The sequence below is a fragment of the Drosophila santomea genome, chromosome 3R (genome assembly GCF_016746245.2).
Source record: "Drosophila santomea strain STO CAGO 1482 chromosome 3R, Prin_Dsan_1.1, whole genome shotgun sequence".
Taxonomy (NCBI): domain Eukaryota; kingdom Metazoa; phylum Arthropoda; class Insecta; order Diptera; family Drosophilidae; genus Drosophila; species Drosophila santomea.
Window position 1 is genome coordinate 6,162,140 of NC_053019.2, and position 12,413 is coordinate 6,174,552.

Genomic DNA, 12,413 nt, shown 5'->3' on the forward strand with positions numbered 1-12,413 from the left:
TTCGAGACCTCTGGTCTCTGACCGTGTTTCGTTCAATAAACACGAGTTTACAACATAAGTTCATTTATCGAAAATAGCTACTTCTTTGATAATTTTTTTTTATATTTTAATAAGCACATGTCATGTCGACCGCAATAGGACAAACATATAGAGTAACATAGCTCTTGGAATTTAATATTTCTTAAGTAGGGATTGTTGTTATTTGTTGGCTTGAGATTGTTGTTATATCCAATATGTGATGTATTTTTTTTTAGAACATTTTTAGATCAATATTAGGTATTAATACGAAATTTGACGTTACTGCATCTTGGCGTTAGTTTCGCTACAAAAAATGGATGATTCCATTTCCATTTAATTATATTTCCATTTAATTATATTTCCATTTGTTTTAGTGCACTATGCCGGCACACATTCGTTTGTCTTGCCACTTCCCCCGCTTCCCTCGCTTCCCACACCCCAGCTCAACTCAATGCACTTCCAAATTGATTGCAACTTCGGTCCGCTCGTTGTATCACGTATGCGCCTGTATGCGCCTCGCGTTGTTTGTTTGTCAGTGTCAGTTTTTTATTCAATTTCGCTCCGCTGTTTGTCCTGGTTTTCTTTTTATTTCTCGCTTTTCCTTGCATTTTGCATGCAAATGTCTATTTAACTGCAATGCGCCCTTTGCCGGTGGGAATGCGACTGAAGAGTCGGCTAAGTGAAATGATGTAACTGGCGAGCCGTAATCGATAATGGGTTCTACCTCGGCCCACACTGCCCTTTGAAAACGGGGTATAATTGATTACTACGAGATGGGAAACGAAATCAGGGGAAGTAGCAATTTAAACAAAGTTGTGTTTGTATCTGTTTATTAAAGTGCGGGGCAAAATTTTTCCTATTATTATTGGTTTTATCTGTGGATTAAAGCAAATTACACTAGGTAGTTTGGACAAATTAGCTTTTAATGTTTTTATAAAATCATCCGCATAAAATTACAATACAATTATATGTTCCGAATGGAGGTATTAGTTCCAGCAAAAGTAGTACAGCCAGCTACCAGCTGACAAAGTGACGGGAAAAGCATATTAACTATAAAATCCAGTTTATGCAGACCCCTGAAAAAGGGTGTATTTTTAATGAATTTCATTCGAACCCCACCTCGCCATTTATGACGCTGCATTTGCATAAGGACCCTTCTCCCATTCCCTTGCCTGCCCCTATTTTGGTTGCAAGATGGCCGCTGTGTTTGATTAATGCCTGCACTTGACTGACTGCAGTTGCGGAACCAAGGCTTCGGCTTCCTCTCCTTCTGCTTGCCTTAGAAGTGGGAAATTGGAAATTAAAGGGGCTTGTAAACGAACATTTGCAATCGCTATCGCCTTCGTATTCAAAATCAATTATAGAACGACTCTTAATTGGGCTCCTCAATAGACGCGACACGCCCTGTCAATCACAATTAGCCATCGCCCCTAGTAAGCGAACCGCTCGAGCCGGCCCTCAAATCCATGGCCCCTCAACCGATCCGATCCGACACGCCTCTAATTCTGCAAATTCATAAGCCAAACGTATTGGCTCTATATCCTTTCATTAGGCGACCCAAGATGGCGGACCCGTGTTCATTTAAACCTCATAAATAGCCAAAGTGTTTATTGTCGCATCTGGCAAGCCCAAATCCCCGGAGGGCTCTCCTCACCCCGGTCCACGTATTTGTGTACATTGTCATATTGTCATTTTGCCAGGGGCGGGGACGGACGGGGGTTTGAGCCGGGGCTTCTGCCGGGTCGACCGGGGATGTCGGAGCAGGAGTCAGTTGTTAATAAAGTCATTGCCGTTGTGTCCAATTCGTCACGCCCCTTCGGCGACTTCGAGAGTGCTGCTGGCAGTGCATTAATGTCGTCCTTTGTTTTGCCGATCCGATTCGATCCGATCCGAGTCGATCCTCACTAGAGCTCGAGATCGAGTTCCCTTCCTTTGGCTGACGATGATGAAGTTGTGCCAGCCAGTTGTCAACAATCAGCGCTCACCACTCAGCGCTCCCAAAACTGCATGGCAATTATAGCCAGCTCGCAGCTATCCTCAACCCAACCTCAACCTTTCAGCTGCGCCCGAAGAGTGAAGGAGAATCTGTGACGAATGCGCTTATGGCCAAGCGATGCTCGCCTTATCATCGAGTAATCTTCGACACTTGGGACAGCTGTCAGCGTTTTGCCAACTCATTATGCAGATTTCGACCACAAATGCGACACGAAAATGTCGAAAACAATTTACTGAACGCGACGAACAACATTTGTCAATGCGGATCGGATCCGTCTATTAAGACCAGCACCGGAGATCCCTTAACTTAAGTAGTTTGGCAAAGCCGCAAGACCACACAGAGAAAAAACATTACAAACCTATTTTTCAATGAATCATATAACCTGAAATTGTGATTTGCACAATTTCTCTGTGCAGATACGATGAAACTTAGCACGAAGTGACACCAACAACCGACTTTCGGGCTACCGCATAAAATTTACGGTCTGGATTGAAATGCCCCAGCGTTTATCCACAAGATACACACAAAAGTGCCGCGCCCTGCGGCACGGTACAGAATGGAGCTCAACCGAAGATTGGGGCAGTGGCAATTTGTATATCTTTGTGATAAATCAAAACATTATCAATAATAAAATCGGTAGCCGTTTGCCACTTGGAAGCGTTTGGGGCGAAATTTGTCGGCTTTTTGTTGTGGTCAGAAATCCGAAAGCCGAAAATCCGAATATCCAAAAACCCAAAACTCCAAGACCGTATATCGAAGAGCGTTTTTGAGTGCTAGTGCTCGTGTGTAATTTGTATGCTAATTCAGCATCGGGTTGAATGTCTGATGAAGCTTAATGTCATCCAGAGGTGGATCGAGGCAAATAAGAGGGACCAGGAAAGTGTGGAGGGGGGTCCAACTAAAGTGACATCCATTAACACTTCCCTCTGTTCGTAGGAGCTGTGAATCTTTTGATTTCCCTAATCGCCGTCCGCCGCCTTATCGGCGATGTAGCGGTACAACTGCGGAGGCTGGCGTCAACTCATTGCCATCAAACGTATTAAGTGGGCCCCATAGCATCGATCTTTGTCCGCGAACGTGTCCGGCGAATTCCGAGCTCCGGTGACGGACACCGAAGAACCTGCTGCTGCAGGCGCCTACGTGTGTGTTCCCTGCGAGATGGGCTAAGTGGCTGACTTTGATGGCTTTTGTGGTGGGAGGGGGATCGGGATCGGGATAGGGGGTCCGATCAAGATGGGAATGTGATTGGGGATGGCGGCTTCAAGCGTATGATCTTATCGTGATATAAATTAGTCACTACCAGCGTGGGGAACAACCAATTGTGGCCTAAATGCAACTCAATGATTTTCAGAACGGGTGATTAATAAGTGTTCATAAAAAATTATAACATAGGATGGTACCATATATTAAAATCCTTCTGCTAGGAACATGTTTCCGAGTCTTACTTTTTAAAGAATTTTATCTATTGGTGTCACCAATATATTGATGTGGAAGATTGACTGCAATTGTTATTCCAACCTTTTAAGCCACAAGCAAGACAAATGGTATCATTCACATTGTTTGGGGCAAATGTTAATGTTGCTTTCCACAGTTTACAACTTCATCAGCGCTTTGTAACCTAAGAACGCAACGAATCATAAAGTTTCATTCATGAATCGGATAATATTGTTGTTGTACTGTTGTTTTTCCCCTATGTTTTAGATTCTTGAATCGAAACATGCCGCATCATGATTAAGATTCCGGCGTATGAATGAATCCAGTAACAGAAACAGAAATCAGAAACGCAGAAAGCAGAAACAAATTGCCATCAGTCGGTACTCAGTCTCCCCTTTTGTGCTGCATCATTTCCATGCCCCATGCGGCATTATCCTGTGGCCCAAAACGTGGCCAAGTCGCCGGCCCGAGGTGTCGGCTGTAAGCTAATTGGAAGCGTGTTCAAAGGTGCCGCCAACAAATTAAGTATGAGTTACCAATTTAGCTTTTATATCTCTATCGCACACGCACACAAGCTCAACGAGCGGCACATAGATACTCGCACACTCGGTAGGAAAAGAGATGCGGATGTTGGCCACGACCAAGTTGCACTTGGTGTTTCGGAATCTTGGAGACTTGGCCTCTTGGGGGTTCCTCGGTTCCATTGCTCGGTCGGCTGTTTGGCTTCTCCAAACTGGTTCTGGGCCCGCTCTCTCACAACTTAGTTGTAATTGCAGTCCTTTGATTGCATTTGTGTGCCAAGCTGAATTGTTTACATTTATCATAATCAGCACTCCAGTCGTTTGTAACCGCCGCGAGGGTACTTTTTCATCTTTTGGCAACGCGGCGCCAGTTAAACTGGAAGTCCGAGTTCGAGATGCAGATGCAGATGCATCTGCGTCCCAGACTGGCACTTGATGTAGGTCGCTCGTCGGCATGGTTTGTCAGTATCTGTGTGCCGGCACTTGATCACCTGACAGGGGAAACGTTGAGTAATTGCTGACAATATGGCTGAGCAGGGAAGACGACGCGATAAGTCAAGGATCGGACAGGCGAAGCTAAGACGGGTTCCCCAAAAAGTACCAAAGTTTTAATGGTTTGGGTAACTGCTTGACGTTATTATTAGTTCCGTTCTCAGAGATTTTAAATACAGACCGATTTTGTTAAGTGTGCAGAATAAGGACGATTGGTTTTTTAGCCCTATTGTGAGGGAAACATTGTCAGCCAAGCCGAAAAACAAGGATTCATTACGAATTAATGATTTAATATATATTACTTCGAATAGGGTAATATTTATATGAATATATTTACATGGAACAACCACAGCAGATTTTCAATTTCTAGTGTCAATTGATTTTCATGAGCTACACAAATTAGTTAGGGGCATGTTTCTTCCATCTCCCATGGATATTATGAGAACAACCGTGTTCAACTATTAATTCTATTAACAGGGTAACGATTTCCCAGCCTACTGAGTGCCGCAATCATGGCCACTGCGATTTTCTCGCATCTGAGCCCATTAAACCGGACTGAAAGGCTCATGAGGCACTTACTGTGCGGTAGGTTCATTAGACATTTTTAGTTGATTCGATTAATGGGTTTCCACGTTTACGCATTTCTGTTTGTTTTCACGGAAGTGGTCGGAGAGATTTTCCCATAATTAGAGTCCGGCTACGTTTACCTCGATTTGCGTGGCAAATTTTCTCAGCCAATAAAACAAATGCCACCGGTAATGGCTGCTGTAATTTGTACTACAACTCAATTTTAATTAAATGCTTGCGGAGATACTTTCGCCGGCCAAGTAGGCAAGCCAAGCGCATTAATAACACCCAAGACCGGGTAATTAGAAGCTTTTTGGGCCCACTAAAAGTTTTTTATCGCGGCGCATGCGTTGCATTGTCACACATTCGAAAATGAAAATAAATTGCTTTCGGCCGAGTTTTGAGATAGTCGATCTGCATCTCATCCATATGCACGAGGCTTTTCCCGTCTAGTTTACGAACTGTGAGACACTGGGAGTGGGCTTCGAATGAACCAGTTGGTCGGATGAGATCCGATCCGATCGGATCGCATTGGTATCGGGCATCATTAGCAGCGGAATTGATAGCTTGATTATTCAAATGATTAACAAACGATCGGCTGCTGGCCAAGTTCGCTGGGTTCGCTTGAGTGGGACCAAATCGAGACCGAGATTGATGGCGCACTTCAGTCGCGGAGAGATCGCAGGTCATATTTTCGGCTCCTCAGCTCTTCAGGTTGGTATTGAAAAATGTGTGCGCCGTTGGCGATGATGGGCCACCTTTGAACTTAGCCGCAAACGGTAGCCAGAGAGCAGCAGACTTTGGCTTGGAAATTTATGAAAATAATCGCTTCGAAAATTAATAAATATCGAAATAATTTCGAGTAAATTTCGTATGCAAATTGGCGCCGTGCACAAATCCACAAAAAGCCAGTCACATCATCGCCCGGCTTTGCACACTTAAAAGTGTTGTGTTTCGGCTCCGAGTTTTTGCCTAACTCGTTTTCGATCGTGCCAAGTGATTAAATTAATAATTAATTAGTTTGAATTTATGAATAACGGTTGTAAATAATCATTAATAAAAATTAAAAAAGATTTCTTTTACTTTAAGACTGCGCCACTCAGCACAGCCTCAAAATCCGTAGCAACATCATTAACATCGATCGAGCAGAAGCAGCAGCAGCAGCAGAATATTCAAATTAGAACTGATGGCTTCCAGATACAGATACAGATACATAGACAGATATAGATACACAAAATCGAATTGAACTCACCGAAACTGGCCGAATGGAAGTTCTCGCTGGGACTTGGGCATTGTTTGCTTAAATATGCTTAAATTTATTGACAACAATTTGCGGTCTTTTATATCTCCCTTTGTTCGCATCGAATTATTAATTGGAGTGAAACATATTTCTCTTTTTCAAAGCTAAATGGTTGGGGAAATACAGACAGAGTATTGAGGGTTATGAAAAACTGAAATTAATAATTATAAGTTAATATCTCCATAAAAATTAATACTTTGACACTATACAACTACGACTATATTACAAAATTGCTGTTATACAAAACATCTTCACCTTGAAAATTATTTCGTAAGCCGCTCAAGTTTAATATACTAATATACTAAAATGTATTTTAACATTTGATGAAAATTTATAAGCCTCTTCGTTCATCCGCTTGGTGGCTCTCAAAAGAGCCGATTATAATCGATGTGATCCTGGCTGTAGAGCCGAATCCAAGTTCTGGCTGGTTCCATTTCCACTTCCGTTTCCGGCTATGATTGTTCTGGCTTGATTACACGGCCCACAAAGGGGCCTTGGTCCTGGCTGGTTAGTCTCCATCTGGGCTTGGCGGTAAATGTTGCCCTTGCCCTCTGCGTTTGGCCTCGGAAGCTGTTAAGGATGTCCTGCATCTTCCTTTGGCCGTCGAATGCCTGGGGGAAATGCGTTGGGCGAAAAGAAGCCTCCCAACTTTCCCGGCACTCAGCTCAAAATTAAACAAAATACTCGACTCCTCGTTGCTCACTTTCTGTACCAATCATCAGAATGCTTTGGCGGTTCGGTGCGCACCTGGCCACGCCCTCATTTGGGCGGAGCGCCGCCCATAGGCACGGATCCCGGTACAGGAACCACCATTCCGGCAGCGGCTGCCGCAGCGGCCAGGCCCACCATGTCGGACTCATGCATGGGCTTCTTCTTCAGGATGCTCAGGTCGTTGACGTTCTCCAGGAAGGACTTGTGGGCGGAGAAGACCTTGACGCTATCGAAGTCCTTCTTCAGCTCCTCGATGTCCCGCTTCTGCTTGGCCCGGCGGTTCTGGAACCAGGTGATCACCTGGGCGTTAGACAGTCCCAGTGAGGCGGCGATCTCATCGCGGTCGGCTGGCGACAGGTACTTCTGGTAGAGGAACCGCTTCTCCAGCTCGAAGATCTGGTGGTTGGTGAAGGCGGTGCGGGACTTGCGTTTCTTCTTTGGCTGCGGCCTGTTCGAGAAGATGTCCAAGTGGGATTTATCTAAAATGAGAGTGGATATAATGATGGGTTAGTTAAGTAATGCATTTGATTATCTATAGTTAATTAAACTATCATATCATTATTTAAATGCAATGCATTCACAGGTACTTGATCGCATGCTAAGCCCTTTCCCGCCCGACATAATATATGTTGTTATAATAATAAGAAGATCATTTTCCCGAATAGCTCATATTAATTGGAGTCAGTCACTCCAAGTGTGGCCACTGGCCACTGAATTTCCCGATGCATGGCATTCGGCGAACCGGTTACTAACGAGCGACTTTGGCTTTGATTTTAATTGCCTCGCCGAACTGGGCGCGTGTTGATTTAAATGCCGTGATTGATACATTTCATGAATGCAACTGCAGTTCAAGTTTCAGTTGCTGTTGCAGTTGCAGTTCTCAGATCTGAGATCTCAGATCTCGGATTCGCGACCTCAGTTCGCCACTTGAAGAGTATAATTTCGAGTTGATTGATTGCGCGAATTGTGGGCGTTCGTTGGCTTTGTGGGTCTAATGACGATCGCAGCTTTCCCAGAGCCCCGACTTATGCAAGACAGCTGCTCATTTGTCTCGTTTGTAGTGTGATTTATAATAATTATTGACACCTACAAATCAGTTTTAAGTGGTACACGTAGCCACGGCTTGATTAATGAGCCACTGACCCGTACTTAAGGCGCTGATTGAGCTTGCATAACGTTTCCTGGTGCAAATTATTGACGAAATTCCGAGGCGCGGTGCCAGTCAAAGCGATTGGAGCCGATCGGCGATCATCAGCATAAATATTTATCTATTGAATATTGGCAAACCGGTTCCCCGGACGATGGATTCACACCCATTTCGATTGCTTGTCAAACAAACTAGATCGACATTAAAAACTAATTAAATGCCCTCCAACCGAATGCAAACGAAGTCTCTAGAGCTTGTCTGTGGGCATACCCGTTTTACATACACATATTCGGAATGCATAATTTGGTCATTTGTTATCTCGAGCACGTTTTGTAACCCAAAACCCATTAGGCACTTGACTGCACGCCTCTCTTTGCTTTCTCCGAGCCTTTCTCCCTCTCCTCCGCAGCTATTGTATTTGTTTTTATCGGTCCTCATTAAATAATTTCCATGACTTATCTCTGGAGAAAGGGAGAAACGGAGAAAGGGAGTCAAGCGGGTCACTTGGGTATCCTTTTACCCACTCAGGTGTCCACTTACAGGCATAAATATGGCTCTTACTTGGGGGAGTTTTGTTTTGGTCGCATTTGTCAGGCCTTCATGTCGAATGTTAGTTGGGAACCCAGGAGGAAACCCGATCGATTTTCGAGGAACCTGCAGAGCAACAGTTGGCCACAGGGAGTTTTTATGTTTTAATTTGGCGCGAGTATCGCAGTACCGAGAATCGCAATTAATATTTGGCCAGCAAAGGCGACACCACGTCTGGCATTCAGTCCACTGGAAAGAGAGTGCAAGTGAGCTCAAGAACATATACTCATTGCTCTCCAATTTCCAATGTGTAAATATCTCCGTCTAGTGTGAGTGATATTAATGGGCCTTCGTCATAAATTAGGAGACTCCCATGGCCCCCCAACTTCCTATCTGCCTATCGCCCTGCACAGACTTCCTCCATCGAATTGATGATAGACAAACGACGCATCCCAGTCGCAAAACCGAAGAGATCCGTCGTAAATATTCCGAGCGCGGCTTATACAACATACGACCCATGATAAACAGTAATACTCGTATGTGTATTTTGTCAACTTAATACTCGGGGAGATACGGCATTATACAACGCTAATCGCTCGTTGGGGGTATTTTTAAACATGTTTACGACTGGAGCTGCAGCCACTATATTCACTGTACAGTTGGGCTAGAGTTTGTCAGCTATTAGTTTTGAGTAGCAACAAATGGAAACGGCATGTTAATTGTTCGTTCGCCACAACAAAACTCGATTAGGCAATGCACCAGCCAGCTAATTGTTGCTAATCGCTGCAGAATCGACACGACCACACCAATATACTAATATACTAATGCGGATAGTGCGGACTATTAACCATTAATTGCCATGAAATCACTTTGGGGTCGGGGGTGGAGTGCAGGGAGTACTCGAACGCCCACTAAATGCCTTCGGATGAGTTTATGCCTGTATACCAAAGTTGAAGAACAAAAAACGCCGCAGAATGAGATATATTTCGGTTTCTGTCGGCCGCTGGCGCATGCTGCCAATTAATTAAAAGCCCGAAATCGAATCGGTTAAGGAATTTACATAACAAAAGATATCAAACGGAGGGTCGCGGGCGAGTGGTACCATTTGTTTCAATTAAACGCATTTCGAATTTGCTGATTGATAAATGGAAAACGTCATAATAAGCTAAATATTCAGCTTCTGCGTTTGCGATTCCCCAATTTCAAAACGATAACAAATTAGAAGCTTTTATTCTAATTAAGAAATCCCGCTGATTTATTAAGAGAATTGAGACGTTTCCTAATCAAATCAATTGGCCTACTGAGAAATCCACAATTTAGATATTGATTAAATGTAATAAAGGAAAGTACATGATGTAGCTAAGTTAAGACTCCCAGTGAGAATCACATTCAAATCACCAATATATCCCAATAAGAAGGGAAGCGTTATATACTCTATAAAACTAACAGAAAACAAGGATATATCCTATTGACCAAATACCCTGCTGGTAAGTCTAAAAAGGGTATGCTTACCTTGTGACTCGTCAAAGTCCTTGGTGGTCATCTGGAAGAGGGCATCCAGAGGAGTGTCTCCGTTCGATTTTCCAGACCCCGTTGGGTGCTCCTCCGACTTCTTCTTTTGAGCTTCCTCACCAGCATCTTGGGTGGTTAGTTTTTCAAGTTTTTCCGCCTGCCGTGGGCTGCAACACTCGGTGCTGCCATTGCTGCTGCTCGATCGCTGGGAACGCTCCGAGCTGCCGTCCTCGGAGGCGATGATGGCGGGATTCATGCCCATGTGGCGGAGCAGCTGGGCCTGGGCGTTGAAGTGCTCCTGCAGCTGGCGATGGTAGTCCAGGGCCAGGCGCTGCTCGTAGTGCAGCAGGGCGGAGGGAATGAAGGGGCGGACGGGCATGGTCGGACCCAGGAGGTGATCCCACGGGCGGACAATCTGGCCGCTTGGCAGGAGCATGGCAGCAGCGGCAGCCGGGTGGACATCCAGAGGTTCTGTGCGTGGCTGCAGTAATCCGCCCGGCGGGGCAATGGGCCTGGAGGCAGGTGGAGCCAGGAGACTGGCATTTGGGGGCGGGGAAACGGACTCCTCGCGCTGCTTTTCCGAGTGACCTAGGATATCCGCGATGGAGAAGCTTTTGACCCCCTCGATGGCAGACTTGGTGGTCTGGTTGCTCTGGGGCTCCGGAACTGCTGACGGTGGACTGGGCGTGTGCTCCCGAGGCTCCGAGGAGGACGAGGACATGCGCAGGCGCTTTAGCGGATGGAAGTAGTCCTCCGGCAGATTGCCGACGGCACTCCGGGTGAGTCCGGAGGCGGCTGCAGCTGCTGCTGCGGCTGCTGCGGCGTGGTGCTGCATCAACAGCTGCTGCTGCTGCAGCAGATCGATGGTGCTGGCCCGCGGATGCTGCAGCGGATGTGGATGCGAGTGCGAATGCGTATGGTGCTGCGTGGGTAGGGGGCTGGGGGCTCCGCCCACGGAGATTTCGGATTCGGCGGGACTGGCCGGACGCATGGTTGGAGGGCAGAGCATTTAGGTTCGCTTCAGCACTTGGTTTCTTTTCCGAGAGTTGCACTCCGTTTCGTTTGGGTTAGCACTTAACTGTTTTTCAAGACGGCTTTGTCACTACACTACACCGTACACCAAAGTGGGTACGGACAATACTGGCAAGCCTTGTACACTCGAATCTTGCAATATTTCCTCTGATTTGTTTGATTAGTTTACACTGATGCTTCGACACGACGACGCTGATCCAATGGCGTAGGACCTCTCAACTCGACGCTTCGCAGTCAACTGTTCGAAACTAGATTGAAGATTGGTTTGCTAACTAGACACGTCGATATTTCTTCAGTTCTTTTGCTGCCGCTGCTGCTGCCGCTGCCCACTGCCGCTGCTGCTGCTCTCGCTCGCGAGAGAGAAAAACCCGTTCTGCGGTGGAGCGAGACAGCCATATGTTACTGCCATCTCGCTCTGCTTGGCTCTCAGCACCAATCGGCTACAGCAACAAAAAATAGCAATGGTGGCGTATACGTAACGGTAATTATGGCGTTCATCATGAGACTGGTGTGCAAAAGGGATGGCAGACGGCGGGTGCGAGCGAGACGGGCGCTCCTCAGATTGTAACGAGACTGTATTTAGTATTTTAGTCGCTGCAAAGTTTTCACAACTCCGAATGCGTCGACTGCGGCGCAGGCAGCGGCAGGGCAGAGGGGCTAGGAACCCACTCGCCACTTTATGTACAGCAGCTCGTAACCCCCTCACAGTTAGCATTAATGACGATGACCCCCGAAGGCAGCCCGCGTTTAATTGTCAAGCGTTTGCAATTAATTTGCCGTAAAAAAAAGGAGCAATTAATTTGGAGGAAAACAAAAAATAGAAAACAGCGGGGAAATAAAAATGCGCATAAATTTGAAGACATTTGGAAATTAATTGGAGTCTAAAAATGGAAATGAGGCCAGTTTCGAATAAATGAAAAGGAATATTCCATATTTTTAGCCAACTTTGGTGAGGAGTCACTTGTTTAATTGATACTAATTGCTCGGACTACTTATTTCACCCCTATCTATTAATTCGGTTTTGATAACTTACTTGTTTTCACTACCGACGGGTTTTCACGGAAATTAAAATTATGATTTCAGTATTATATTAATATTCCTTGTATTGAATTAATCAAAACCGCGATTCCATTATTTAATTTACAAATAATATTT

The 12,413-nt window shown here is 45.4% G+C and overlaps 1 protein-coding gene across 1 annotated transcript; it reads right to left on the bottom strand.

Moving 5' to 3' along the window:
* Positions 1-6,684: 6,684 nt before the first annotated feature.
* LOC120451986 (homeobox protein B-H1) lies at positions 6,685-12,161 on the bottom strand. Its single transcript, XM_039636013.2, has 2 exons — positions 10,227-12,161; positions 6,685-7,518 (listed from the first exon to the last, which is right to left on the bottom strand). The coding sequence occupies exons 1-2, from the start codon at positions 11,233-11,235 to the stop codon at positions 7,088-7,090; spliced, it is 1,440 nt and encodes a 479-aa protein (XP_039491947.1). The 5' UTR covers positions 11,236-12,161; the 3' UTR covers positions 6,685-7,087.
* Positions 12,162-12,413: the final 252 nt, after the last annotated feature.

Bases quoted from the DNA above. Each gene is read 5' to 3' on its own strand.
- LOC120451986 (XM_039636013.2), bottom strand. From the start codon at position 11,235: ATGCTCTGCCCTCCAACCATGCGTCCGGCCAGTCCCGCCGAATCCGAA. The intron at 7,519-10,226 runs GTAAGCATACCC...CTCTCATTTTAG, and splicing joins GGACTTTGACGAGTCACAAG to ATAAATCCCACTTGGACATC.